Below are 14,299 nucleotides of genomic sequence, written 5' to 3'. Positions count from 1 at the left end.
TCCTGCCCTGAGGCCGTTCAGGTTTGGGGTCCTCAGGGTCTCCCTTGCTCTGGGAACGCCACAGGCCACCGTGGTGAAGTGCGCACCTTGCAGTATGTTGGCAGGCAAGGGGTCCTGGAAGCGGAGGGGGTTTGCTGTTTGATGCTTCAGTGTCGGCTGGAGGGATTCTAAATCTGATTGGTGTTTCTGATTGTAAGTTTCTGGAGCTGCTAGAGCCTGACTTTGTCCAGGATCATGTTTGGGTTTGGTAGAGAATTGGCTGTTGTGTTGCTGCTAGGGGGGCACTGGCACTTCCCTCTGACTGACTGCGTCTTGATTTAATTTTCAGCTTTGGGAACCCTTCGCTGGATGAGAGAAGCATCCTTGCCCCTCTCTATCAGTGCTGCATGTAAGTTATGCACAGAAAATACGGGGCCTGCCCAGGCTCGGGGAGCGCACGGCCATTTCCTTGGCCTTAGACCCTGCTGGTGCTGGGACTGCTTCTTACCCTGCTCCAACCAGAGCCCCTGGAGACCCTGAGACGGAGGCAGGGAACCACAGCCCAGAGGCAGTGTTGAATCCTGTATGGGTAGAAGTTTGTAATCTTTCGGTAATACTTACCCATATTTGATTTAACATTGATTATCCCCCATCTTCCTACCAAAAAAAATCTTCCAGTAAAACCTGCGACCTTGGTTGCTGCATCTGGTTTTCCTCTCACCTATCACACACCACCTGGAATTTGCACGTCTTGGTTTGAAATTGTCTAAATCGAAAGTAACTTTTTCCCAAGGTATAATAGTTAATTTTTTTAAAGTCCGTATTAGAGAAAGAAATTGAAAAGTAAGTCAAGAAAATGAAATAAAGAAGGCTGTAAGGACCAGCTTCTCAGACCATCATTCTCGGTGGAATTTTTTAAATATAATTTAAAGTTAATTTGATTTTATTATTCTTTGAGAGGCAGAGAGATCTTCCATCCACTGGTTCACTCCCCAGATGCCCACAACAGCTGGGGTCAGGCCAGGCCGAAGCAGGGAGTCTGGAATTCCGTTCAGGTGTCCAGTTGGGTGTCAGGGACCCAGGTCCTGGGGCTGTCAGCTGCCTCTTCAGGGTGCTTGTCAGTAGGAGGCCAGACTGGAAGGGGAGGAGCCGGAACGTGAACCGGGACCTGAACAAGGCACTCTGATGGAGATGCTGGCATCCCACGCAGCATCTTCCGTGCTGTGCCGAACTCCTGCCCCTCATACTGTACTTTTAAACATGCACATCAGGAAAGCTGGGGCCCACCTTTCTGGAGTGCACAGAAAAACAAAGCAAGCCAGGAGCGCCACTTAGGACTGTTCAACTCCCACGAACACCACGTGAGACTTCCCCTCCTAGAAATGGGTTTCTTTTCTTTTTAAGATAGCAGCAAAATTCTGAAGAAATTAAGAGTTTACCCAGGCAACCCTTAATTGTCCTCATTAATATTGGAAAGCAGTGATACATACAATTAAATAATTCTGTGTATCTTTGAAGGAAAATGTTTTTGTTTTGATCGTCAGTGTTAACAGTCTGGTCCAATCAATAAACAGAAGAGGCGTAGCATATTATATAGGAAAGTTTAATATCTAAAGAATTACTAAATTCTAACCTAAGAGGGGTCTAAAAGAAAACCAGGAGGAGTGGCGCTGTGGTGTAGTGGGTAAAGCCGTCGCCTACAGAGCTGGCATCCCATGTGGGCACCGGTTTGAGCCCCGGCTGCTCCTCTTCCGATCCAGCTCTCTGCTATGGCCTGGGATAGCAGTAGAAGATGGCCCAAGTCCTTGGGCCCCTGCACCCACATGGGAAACCCGGAAGAAGCTCTTGGCTTTGGATCAGACCAGCTCCAGCCACTGTGGCCATTTGGGGAGTGAACCAGCAGATGGAAGATCTTTCTCTCTCTCTCTCTGCCTGAAACTCCACCTTTCAAATAAGTAAACAAAATCTTTGAAAAAACAAAAGAAGAAGAAAAGAAAACCAGGGGTGAAGGGGATTACCCGAGGCTAGAGTCTGGGCCTCAGTGGAGAAGGTAGGGTCTGGTCCCCAGGACGGAGAAGATAAGAGGAGTTTGCAGGTGGGGTTCGGTCACTCAGCAGATACTGTCATGGTCGGAGAGCTTAGGTACTCGCTCGGAATCCTCTGGGCTCCAGGCAAGGCTGCCTGGGGCTCTGCAGAGGGACTTGGGGTACGGCCTGGGCAAACGGCCTTTTAGGCTCGCATCTCCCTGTTGAGAAGGCTGTAGGATGTTATTACCAGGCCACCCTGAGGCTTGAGGATCTCCCAGGGCCTGCACCTCCTGGGACTGTGGCTGGTAAGAGCTCCACTGGATGACCTGCCTCCACACCACAGACCTACTGTCGGGGCCGGAAGCTCTCTGCACCTTCCTCTTGTCGTGTCCCTCCAGCATCCTCTACTTGGAAAGCTCAGGAGGGGACGTGCTTAGAGGAATTCTGTTCTTGCAGAGTGTCTGTGTGTGGCAGTGTCTGTGTGTGGCAGTGTCTGTGTGAGGCAGTGTCTGTGTAAGAGTGAATTTGGAGCTGATGTGCAGTAAGCAATAACTCGGTCACACAGGAAGCTCCGATGTTCTGGGCTTTGTAGCAGTTTTCAGAATGCTTGATGCAAAGATGGATCTTCCTTTTTTTTTTTTTTTTTTAAGATTTATTTATTTGAATGTCAGAGTCACACAGAGAGAGGAGAGGCAGAGAGAGGGAGAGAGAGACAGAGAGAGAGGGAGGTCTTCCATCCTCTGGTTCACTCCCCAATTGGCCGCAACAGCCGGAGCCGCGCTGATCTGAAGCCAGGAGCCAGGAGCTTCTTCCAGGTCTCCCACGTGTGTGCAGGGGCCCAAGGACTTGGGCCATTCTCTACTGCTTTCCCAGGCCATAACAGAGAGCTGGATGGAAAGTGGAGCAGCCGGTTCTCGAATCGGCACCCATATGGGAAGCCAGCGCTGCAGGCCAGGGTGTTAACCCGCTGCGCCACAGCGCCGGCTCCTTCCTTACTTCTTAGATAGTTGCAGAACAGGCTCCCTCTTGCAGAGTCAGACATTTCCGCATACCTAGTCCTTTCCACAGAGCCCTCAGGAAGGTAAGAGATTTTTTACCTTCAGTTGGTGTTTATATATATATATAGATATATAGATATAGATATACATATATCTATCTATATATATCTACATCTATCTATATATATCTACATATATATGTATATCTATCTATCTATATATATATATATATATATATAAATTCACTTATTTTTATTTGAAAGGCAGAGTACAGAGAGAGAAAGGGAGAGATCCTCTGTCCACCGGTTCACTCCCCAAATGGCCACAAAAGCCAGGGCTGGGTCATACCAAAGTCAGGAGCCAGGAGCTTCACCCAGGTCTCTCTCATGGGTGGCAGTGGCCCAAACGCTTGTGCCATCTTCTGCTGCTTTCCCAGGTGCATTAGTAGGGAGCTGGATGGGAAGTGGAGCAGCTGGGACGTGAACTGGCGCCTGTATGGGGTGCTGGCTTCACAGGTGGCAGCCTAACCCACTGTGCCCCAGCAACGGCCATGGCTGGTGTTTGTGCCTCTGTCCGAATATCCAGAATGGGTCATTTAAAATGAACGGGAATGTACGGGCTCACAGTTCTGGAGGCCAGGACGTCCGGGACCAAGGAGCTGGCGTCTGATGAAGGCGTTGCTGCTACATCATCACAAGGTGGGAGGCAGAAAGGCAGAGAGAAAGAGCGAGCGAGAGAGCGAGCACAGGGGGCACTGAGCTGGCCTTGGCGCAGGAGCACCAATTCCACCTATGAGGGCAGAGCCAGCCTCCTGGCCTAACCATCTCTTAAGATCCCACCTCTCAACACCTCTTAACACCATGGAGTGGCAGTTACAGTTCAGCATGAACTAGCTGGTGCCTGCTCCTCAAAACAGGGTGCTGTGTGTCTTTTTAAATTTTTTTAAAACTTTATTTTATTTTATTTGAAAGGCAGAGTTACGGAGAAAGGAAGACACACACACACACACACATACACAATTAGAGAGAGAGAGAGATCTTCCATCTGCTGGTTTACTTCCCAAATGGGCCAAACTGCCAGGGCTGGACCAGACCGAAGCCAGGAGTGAGGAGTTCCATCTGGGTCTCCCACAGGGGTGCAGGGGTCCAAGCATTTGGGCCATCTTCTACTGCTTTCCCAGACCATTAGCAGGGAGCTGGATCAGAAGTGAAGCAGCCAGTACTCGACCTGGTACCCATATGAGATGCTGGCATCGCAGGCGGTGGCTTTACCCACTATGCCACAGTGCTAGCTCCAAAACTGGTTTTTAAAAATGTTTATTCACTTATATTTTTTTGGAAGGCAGAGTGACAGAGAATGAGACCAAGGGCTCTTCTCTCTGCTGGCTCACTTCTGACTGCCTGCAGCATCCGGGGTGGGCCAGCTGGAAGCCAGCAGCTCCCTCCATGTCCCTCTCGTGGATGGCAGAGACCTAAGTGCTGGGGCCATCGTCTGCTGCCTCCCAGGTGCATTAGCAGGAAGCTGGGTCAAGGTGTAGCAGACTCTTCCAGGCACTTGGATACGGACGGCAGCGTTCTACGTGGCAGCGTGACTACTGTGCACGACATCTGCCCTTCAGACCGGTTATTACCGGCTTCCCGGGCTTCCTTTGAGTGGGTGAACTATAATTTAAGTATTTGCCAACTGACTGTTGCACACTCAGGTAGTTTCACATTTTGCATCATAAATAACACTACAGTGACCATGCGCAAATATGTATATATGTGTCTGATTAATCACCCTCCTCCCCCAAATACCAAACTGTAGCAGTGTGGCTACTCGTAGTAGAGACGTAGCTGAAAACAGTTTTGTTTGACTTAGAATACTTTACGTAGATTTCTCTGTTGTTTTAGCCCATCTGAGGTGAGGTCTGTGTAACGTGTCGTGAACCTTTGTTCCAGCGTTCGGGTTTCCACCTGGAACAGACTGAACTACCTGAAGAATGGCGTGCTGAAGTCTGCCTTACAGTCTGCCATGGCGCACGACCCCATCTCCCCAGTGCTGTCCGAGCCTCACCTGGACGCCATGGACCAGCGGCTCCTCAGCATCTTGGCCACCGTGAAGCAGTGCACTGACCAGTTTGGCATGGACACTGTGCTGGTGGAAGACAGGATGCCTCTCTCCCACTTGTAATCCTCCACACGAAACAAGTGGAAACTTCTTTATACAAAGATAGAGAAAGAGCACAATCAATTCCACGTGGGCCGAGACGGATTGGACGTGGCCAGCAGCAAGTTCCGTGCCGGGGTCAGGGTGGCCTTGGGCATCTGTGGCATCTGTGCAGTACAAGCGGCGGCAGAGAGCACAGGGGGCGGAGCACGGCGAGCTTCTGGCCGAGTCACCGCCTGCCGGCCCCTGCATCACCCCGCCCAGCAGTGGGCCTCAGCGCTGGTCAGTCCTCGCTCCGTGGCAAAGGACAAACCGAGGTGTGGCGTGGGGATAGGCGGATGCGGGAACTGCTCTGGGATTGGAGTGTGTGTTGTTAGTTTGACCTTGGCAGTTCTGTGTCCACGCCTGTGGGTTTCATGGAAACACTTTGCAATCTCTTGCATCTTTTTTTTTTTTTTTTTTTTTTAACAAGTCAAATTGGAAAGCTTACTGCCTCCTATGGAGCGGTGGCAAATAAAACCTGGGTTCTGTCGAGCCAGAACAGCATGCTCTGTCGAAGGGGTAGAACTGGATAGAATCGGAGGGGAGGCACAAGCAGGAGGGTGGTCAGCTTTCTGTGACTGAGCAGTCATTTAGGAAGGGGAGGAGAGATCCACTTGGTAGAACCAGGATGGAAGCGATTCAGCTGGCGAAAAACAGGTTCTGTTCCAGATCTTAGCGGTGTAGAAACACCAAACATGACTTTGCATCTGCTTCCGCTGCTCTTTCCACAGTTGAACCCAAATTCACCCAAAAATTTATCTCAAGAAAACATTGTTAGGGCCCAACGTGAATCTCTTAGGGAAACTCATTTCTTTTTCTTTTTGCCTAAAGCAAGCAAACCTCTCCCAGGCTACCAAAGCCGACTGAAGTAAGACTTGGGCAGGCTGCCTGTCCGGCTGCCTGTGATCTCTGCCCTCCTTGTTTGTGCCAGCCGTGGGAGACCAGTTGTAGGCAGCCACCCCTTCAAAAACAGCACTAACACTTGGGCCCCAATTTTCTCACTTTGAAAGAAAAATGAGTAGCCTGTAACTACTTTAAGCAGCATGAAATTAAACTTTTTTTCCTTTAATTTCTGAGATGAGCTGATAGCGATCAGCACACACAGTTCAGTTCAAGCACATCTAGGGTAGTGGTTACTGCAGAGTGCTGGGGACCAGCTGCTGGGTGGCCGGAGGAGAGGAGAGACGGCGGCTCTGCTCTCCCTAGTAAGTGCTCGCTGAACTCGGTAGGGCCTGGTGGCCTTTCAGACCTAAGGCCTTCGGAATGCCACGCTGAAGTGAACCAGTGTCCTCCAACTGGGAACTCCCTTCATCACCCTGCAAGCGGCCGATGCTGCTAAGCTAAAGGCAGGAGGGAACGCTCTGCCTTGCAAAATGTCTCCTCATTTCCTCAGCGCATTTGCAGAAAATTTATATCGTTCATGTCCCTACAGCGTCCTAACTGATGATGCTAAAAGTGGTTAAAGTTAGAGTGGTGCGGCACGATGCTGGACGTAGAAATGTATGTCTTCAGTCAGAATTGGCTTAAGCTGGAAGACTCTATGTAGGCAAATCTTGGGGGGAGGAAAGCTGATAACCCTAAAAATTCACAGACACAGAGTTCTATTTGGAAAAAGAGGGAAGACACCTTTTTACAACGTTCTGTGATCCTGTCCTCTGTGAGTTAGTCATCAGGATCTAAGGCCATCACAGGCAGGTCGTTGGAGGGTAGGGGTCAGCTCTGACACTTGGACAAGGAAGGTTAGTTACAGGGGTTTCCTTCTAAAGCTGTTGGCTGGTTTGAGGCTGCAGTGTGGGCCGGGAGGGGCACAAGGAATTCCAGACAATGGCGTCGTCCTTGCTCAGAGGATTGTCCAGTGATGTGTCAGTAAGGCATTTCTCCCTGTTTGTGCCGGGGTTAATGTCAAGGGAAGTTGAAGTTAAAGAAGAAACTTCAGGTGGATTCCTTTGCGCATCGTTTTGGGCAAGTTGAATCCCATCCGAAACAGTTGCTCAGTGTCACCGGATAGCAGCGTTGTTTTCTAAAGAAATCCCTCTGTTCTTTAAAGAAACGAAGGCAAGCCCTGGCCTCCCCTGCAGCCTCTCTTGTGTGTGCTCCCTGTATTCTGTTTTGAGGGTAAAGCAGCCTGCCGGGGCCGCAGGCAGCAGCACTAAAGGCGCGTGTGTGTATATAGTCATGTATGTGTTCTCGCGGGAAAAATGTATTTATTTTGACACAGGGAAACACTGACCTTACGTCGCTGGTAAGAGGCTCTCTTCTCAGTCCCTGGGCGCGGACCCTGAGGGACAGAACGACGGTGCATCCCGCAGACACGCCTGGAGTGAGCCCACTGCGCCAGCCCTGGCCCGCGAGCCGGCTGGGCCCGACTGCGGAGCCGCTTCTCCGGGGCGGCAGCCGTCCTCCCTCGACTGCACCGTCTCGGTGGAAAGGTAGGGGCTGGACGCTGTGCTGCCACCGGGTTTTGAGAACCGAGGCGCTCCTCACGAACAGAATGTCGGGGGACTGGGAAGAGCTTACTGGGAAGCTAACTTATTTGCTTACGGGGAGTGTAGGAACCACTGCCCTCTGTTCTGATCCGCCAAGGACTCCCTCTGGGAGCTTCTGCACAAGCAGAGGTTGGACTTGGTGAGACCCCAGAGGGGACAAATGTGACCCTAAATTTCTAATGTGTTCCAGGGGTTCCGATTCTGACAAAAACGAATAAAGATTTTAATAAACACGGGTGTATCTCTTCCTCTCCGTCTCCACCCCACCCTCTCTCTGCTTCTCAGGGTATTCCCACTGTTGCCCATTCTAGTTTCCTATGGTTTTTTTGTTTGTTTGTTTTTTTAGGGTTTAAAAGCAAGATTTATCTAAGTTAGAGACCTCCAGCCAGAGTGGCATGGAGGGGGCTTCAAGAGGCAAAACCCAAAGGTTTTTGGTGGTTCTGGGGTTTTTAAGCACAATTTTGGGGAAGAAGAAAACTTGTCAGTGTGACGTTCAGTTACAAGGCAGGGACAGACCCACCCAAAGACCTGATTGGTCATCCTATTCGCCCTGCGTGGCTTGCTCGTGGTAACAGAGCCATCGGAAGGGTGGGACGCCTCATTCTACCTGTGTTCTCAGGGGCAGAAGACTGCATATTGCACGCACTCCCACGGGGATTGCGTCACAGTATTCGAGGGAGGAGACCTTGAACTCTCCCCGGTCGTACCCTACCAAAACCTCCCACAGCGTCCTCCGTATGTAGCAGTTCACTCCAAGCTCATAGCTGCTTCCCCCCGCCCTCCAGAACTGATCGAAAGACCAAGCAACGGAAATCTTCCATCTGCTGGTTCACTCCCCAAATGCCCTCGACGGCTGGGGCTGGGGCAGGTTGCAGCAAGGGTCCAGGAACTCCCTCCAGGTCTCCCACAGGAGTGGCAGGGACGGACGTACTTGGACCGTCATCCGCTGCTGCCCAGGCTCCTTAGCAGGGAGCAGCATTGGAAGCAGCCGGGTCGTGAGTGGTGGTGTAACCTGCGCCACCACACCGGCCCCTTGTAGCTGCTTAGTGGTAAAGAATTTTGAATCCTGGAGCGCTTGTCAGCATACAACTGGAGGTAGGAAGAGAAGTTCAGTTACTTTACTACAGTTCTCACAACACCCACATGTAACTTTTTTTTTTAGATTATTATTTGAAAGACTAACCGGGAGAGACGGGAGAGCTTCCATCTGCTGGTTCATTGCCCAGGGGGCCACAGTGGCCAAGGGCTGGGCCAGGAACTCCATCCAGGTCTCCCACTGGGTGCAGATACCCACTGCTTTCCCAGCCATAAGCAGGGGGCTGGATCGGAGTGGAGAAGCCAGGACAGGAACCAGTGCCCATATGTGATGCCGGCACGGCGGGCAGCGGCTTTACCCTCCACATCACTTTGCTGGTCCCAAGTTTTTAACTTTTAAAATGGAAACTCAGCATCATAAATCGCAACCCGGAAACGGCAAAATGCTAAAGCTTTCTACGTGGTTGGCAGCATATTTGTGCCAGTTTTTTCGTGCACTTGGATATGTGTGGGAAGGTAGAGCCGTGTGCACTCCTCGCCGACTCACCATCTAGAAGTCCTTTTCCGGGCGAGATTGCGGCGTCCGTCGGCTTTTCAAGAGAGTCTGAAGGACTCGTGTCAGCTTGAAGAAAGCGGTTGTTGGTGGGGAGGGTGGCGCTCCCTGTGACACAGATTTCACAGCCCTTACTTTGTAAACCAGACGGCAGTGGGTCTACGCCCTGGGTTTCCGTGAGTGGGGTGAGTCTCAGCACGTGAGACGGCCGAGCGTGCTGTGACTGTGGGTGCCGCCAGGGCGGTGGTAGCTGTCCCCTCTCAGGGCCTGTAGGCTGGCCCTGGTGACAGAGGACTGCCGGAGAGGCACCATTGCCAGAGCGATGTAATTTGACGACAGTGGCGCCGAGTCATGGGCCGGGGCGGCGGGGGAGTGGTAGGCAGGACCGACCCTGAGGAGGGAGAGGTGGCACAGGTGTTAAGGGAGCCCGGGGCAGGGAGGCGCTGGGAAGCACACGTCACATTTTCAGAGCTCGTCCTTTTACATGCAAGGTCTGTTTGTGCATTCGTTGGTTCTGAGTTTTGCCCAAGGATTGTTTTCACAGCAGATGGTTCCGCCTGCCTTCAGCGGGGCCGGGAAGATGCCTTGTAAAGCTAGGACCTGCCTGTGTGACCTCAGTGAAGGTGCCGTGTGCCCATTCTCCCTTAGGAAGACTCGTTAACACGCAGGTTTGCACGACTCAGTAGGCCCAAGAGTTTTGCATTTCTAACAAGTTCCTGGGAGGTACCAGTGCTGTGGGTCCTTGGACCACACTGGAGTAGCTGCCTGTAGTTTTCACAGTCAGCCTCTAGATGTCCCCATCACCCAAGAGGATCCTGCTCCTGGGAGGCTTACAACCAGCAGCCTCCAAAGCTGGAGTTTATTGAAATGAGAGACTGGTGTTTGGCTTTGTCGTTTCTCTGTGGAACTGACTTTGGTGGGGAAAAAGAAATTTATATCAGGGAAACATTTCCTTGAGATCACGTTGGCTGTGTAAGAACTTCCCAAGTACCCATTACCATGAAGTGCTAAGTCCACGTCGGAGTGCTATAGACATTAGCAGTTAGTCGTCCGTGACTGCTCCCAGGAGAGAGACTTCTCCCAACAAAGTGGTTGAACTGGTGTGGCTTTCATAAGCTTTTTTCCCTATTAGCACTTTTGTTTCCAGATCCATAATTCATTGGGCGGATTGAGTTGTTGAGTTGACATTAGCTTGTTCAGGCAGGGGAATGTCACAGCTGAAGCACCAGCAGCTTGGAGTCCTGGCCGTGTCCAGCTCCTGTGGCTTCACGCTGGGTCGTTGTATCAGAGTTGAACTTGAAGGACAGGCTCAGCAGAGCCGCGGCCAGGTGCAGTTCATTCTGCCTGCGAGAGACTTCCTCATTCCAGCCCAGTCCGTCATGCCCAGTCCACAGATTTCACTGCCGCTGGCCTTCCACGTACACGGTGACGCGGCTCATTATTAGTAATTTCATTACCATAAGTTCACCTGTACACAAACGATAGCCATCCAAGGTCGCCCAAGGATATAAAATATAAACACGTGTGTGTGCAGTGCACCACCTCTGAGGTGACTGTGTTACCCATTTTATAGTTGAGGAAGCAGGCCCAGGGCAGCTGAGTCACACCCAAGGTCACACAGATGGGACGGTAGGGCCCTGCGACTCTTCGGTATGCTGGGTTGCCATTCATGCTCTGTTGGTGACCGAGTTCGTGTCTTCAACTTGCAGATCAGCATAGTGGTGTGTTCATAGCTTACGTCTCTGTCCTGAGGGCGTCCGTGACCTTGGGTGCACAGAGTGTGCGCCTGTGCCATGGCTGCTGCCCTGGACGGTGTGGGCTCCTTGTGTTGTTTAGTTTGTGGAAACACACATGTCCTTCTAATTCCATTTTCTACAAACTGAAAAGAAAATCGAGAGGCAGATAGAGGGAGAGGTTGAGAGGGGAAGCCCTCTGGCCTTGAACAGCTGGGGCCGGGCCAGGGCTGAACCTGGGAGCTGGGGAACTCAGTCTAGGTCTCCCACAGCTGCCTGAGCCATCACGGCTGCCTCCCAGGGTCTACACCTGCAGGAAGCTGGAGGCAGGGCCTGGAGCCAGGCATTGAACCCCGGCACCATGAGGTCGGACATAGGTGTCTACCTGCTAAGCACGCTCCCATCCCAGGGTTTAACTCTGACATCGCTGCGAGTGGCTAAGGCGCAATATACATAAATAACATTCAGCTGAACTCTCAGGACGTCCTGGCAGAGGCGCTAGTGGGGTTTCTGTGGTGGTCTGAACAAAGGAGGTTGTAAATTAGGGGCTGATGGTGGGGTGGACCTGGCATTATGGGGGCAGGCGAGTGCGACCTGATGCTTGATTTCTTTTACTACACAAATAAGGAAAGAGCCGGGTTGCCGAGTGGGAGGCCTTAATCGGAGGAGTGGGAGAACAAAGCCAGGTTCTTCCCGGAGCACACCTATCCCTGCCGATATTCCCCTATCCCTACGTCGCCAGATGTGAAGAAGAGACCGTGGTGACCACTGGGACCCCTGAAGTATGCCCTAAGGGTCAGGCAGCCCGTCTAGACTTAGGTTCTTGTCTTCCTGTGTGTAGGAACACACCCAGGAGACGTAGATGAAAGCAAGGAGGACAGCAGAATTTATTAAAAGGCAAAGGGAGGGGTGCGGTGCTGTGATGCAGCTGGTTAAAGGCCTAGCCTGCAGCACCAGCATCCCATGTGGGCCCTGGTTCAAGTCCTGGCTGCTCCACTTCTGATCCAGCTCCCTGATAATTCGCCTGGGAAAGCAACGGAGGATGGCGCAAGTACTTGGGCCCCTGCACCCACGTGGGAGACCTGGAAAAAGCTCCTGGCTCCTGGCTTCAGATCGGCTCAGCTCTAGCCAGTGTGACCATTTGGGCAGTGAACCTGCGGATGGAAGACCTCTCTCTCTCTGTCTCTACCTCTCTGTAACTCTACCTTTCAGATAAATAAAATAAATCTTAAGAAAAAGGCAAAGGGATAGTACCAAGACTTGATACAACCTCAATAGAGAAAACTGTCCCTACCCGTAGGATAAGGGGTGGTGCTTGAATGTTAAAAATAGGTGGGGGGGGGGGGCTGCATGCAGTGATCCTGATCTCCAGGAAGTTCCAGGTGGAAGGCAGGGCTTAGCTGCATGGAGAGGAGCAGGTGTGCTGAAAGAACCCTCAGCCATGTTGGATCGCACAGGCGGTAACAGTTCTGTGCAGGCGGCTTAGGCGTTGGCAGTCCTCAGCCCTTTGCCGCTCGCTAGCTGCTGCCTACCCAGCCGTATCCGACGGGAGGAGCTGCTGTTTAACCCAGCGTGCAGGAAGCCAATCAATGAATTGCATGAGGCGGGTAGAAAAGACTAGGTATTGCAGTGCACCGAGCAGGGGGCTGGGCCGCTGTCACTGGGGTCCCAGACCTCCCGGGGAGTAAAGGCAGTGAATCCTGGAGTTCGGAGCTGAGGGATGAGAGGCTAAGTGCGTGCAGGCCTCTGAGATCCCAGAAAAATAAATACATACGTAAAACGAGGCTGTTAGCTGTAGGAGCGACGGGTGAATCCGAGGCCACCACTGAGACGTTAGCCCTGTTAACAGGGATAACTGTGCTGCTCCCTGCACGTGACTGCAAGCTACGAGTCACATGAGCCGGTGGTGCTTGTGAGACCTGGCCCTAGGATGCCTCTGACCGGCTGGCGCACCCACCCTTAAAGCCACTAGAGGTCCTGAGGCACGTGCCCTGCATCAGCTGTGCCCGTCTAGGACACGCCGGCCCTTGACGTCAGTAACTGACGATTTTCTGACAGTCTTGTCCCACGCTCCGCGTTCTGGAAAAAGGCACTGTGCGGACCAGCCTTGTGGCGGAGCAGGTGAAGCCGCCACTTGGGACACAGGCGTCCCGTACGGGTTCAAATCCAGGCTGCTCTGCTTCCAATCCAGCTCCCTGCTAACGGGCCTGGGAGAGCAGCGGAAGATGGCCCCAAGTGGTCCCTGCCACCCATGGGGGAGACCTGGGTGGACTTCCTGACTCCAGCCCCAGTGGTGGCCCTTTGGGAAGTGTACCAGCGGATGAAGATCTCTCTCTCGGTCACTCTGCCTTTTTAATGATTTTTTTTTTTTTTAAGATAAGGGACTCCAAGGCAAGGAGGCCCTGAAGTCCTTTGCCTGTAGCTTCCGCTGGGCTTGCACGAGCAAGCGGCAGGCCCAGTCAAGAAAGTGCTCACAGTGCCACCCTAACTTCCTTTTCACGAGATAGAATTCTGGATAAACAGGTAGTCGGGTGGTCCCTGTAAGGTATCCGGCGCGTAACAGATCTTCCCAGGCAGACGGATCGATTCATTCACAGGCTTTTATTGGGTTCCGCTCCTGGGCGAGGTTCCCTGGTCCCAACAGAGCAACAGAGCGGGGGGCCGGGGAAGTCGCATGTCAGAGATTGGGAGAGCTCCTTTTACAGATTCAGGGCATGGGGGTTAACGGTTGAGGCGGGTCTGACCCTCGTTGGTTGACCTTCAGGCACCCGCAGGGACCTTGACAAGGACTTTCTTCCCCGGAAGTAGGCCTCTCCATTCCCGGAAGTGTAGGCCTTCCCTCCTTGTGGGTCCCAAAGCTATCAGTCCCGATGGAATTTGGGGAGTAAAATACTTGCTTCTTTCCCCCCAAAAAGGGGGGAACAAACAGGCCGCCCTCCACATGCTCCATGAGCATAGCAAGGGGTTGGTGATGTCCATCTTCCTGAGCTCACAGCTTATTGTGAAAGCAAGTCACCTAGCCCACCCTTCTGGAGGGTTTTTGTTTGCTCCAGTGCAAGCCAGATAGGGTAAGGAATTGCAAATCAGGTCTTTTGATGGGTATTCAAGTCTGATTGTCAAGTTTGTTTTTTTTCCCCTCTGAAATTGTACTTAAAAACCCCAGTGCTACAGGTCCTTTGGGGGTTCCCTCTCTTGGAAGCCCACCTCCATGTGGCTCTGGCTGGGGGCCTTTGACTCTTACTAAACCTTTGAATCTCTCTGCTTGTCCGCTAGGGAATTCTAATTCCGAGTGAGACAA

The 14,299-nt window shown here is 52.1% G+C and overlaps 1 protein-coding gene across 2 annotated transcripts in view; it reads left to right on the top strand.

The window, feature by feature from the left end:
* The window catches only part of FAM20B (FAM20B glycosaminoglycan xylosylkinase), a 40,560-nt gene extending 34,945 nt beyond the window's left edge, over positions 1–5,615 (top strand). For both annotated transcript variants that reach the window (XM_062192959.1, XM_062192958.1), the window contains exons 7-8: positions 329–388; positions 4,945–5,615. In XM_062192959.1, the coding sequence (XP_062048943.1) occupies positions 329–388; positions 4,945–5,176 (292 nt within the window). In that variant the 3' untranslated portion in view covers positions 5,177–5,615. The remainder of the gene's footprint in view (positions 1–328; positions 389–4,944) is intronic.
* The last annotated feature ends 8,684 nt before the right edge of the window (positions 5,616–14,299 follow it).

The sequence above is a fragment of the Lepus europaeus genome, chromosome 5, assembly GCF_033115175.1.
Source record: "Lepus europaeus isolate LE1 chromosome 5, mLepTim1.pri, whole genome shotgun sequence".
Taxonomy (NCBI): Eukaryota; Metazoa; Chordata; class Mammalia; order Lagomorpha; family Leporidae; genus Lepus; species Lepus europaeus.
Note: the sequence above shows the minus strand (reverse complement) of the source record. Positions and strands in the feature narration are given on the sequence as shown.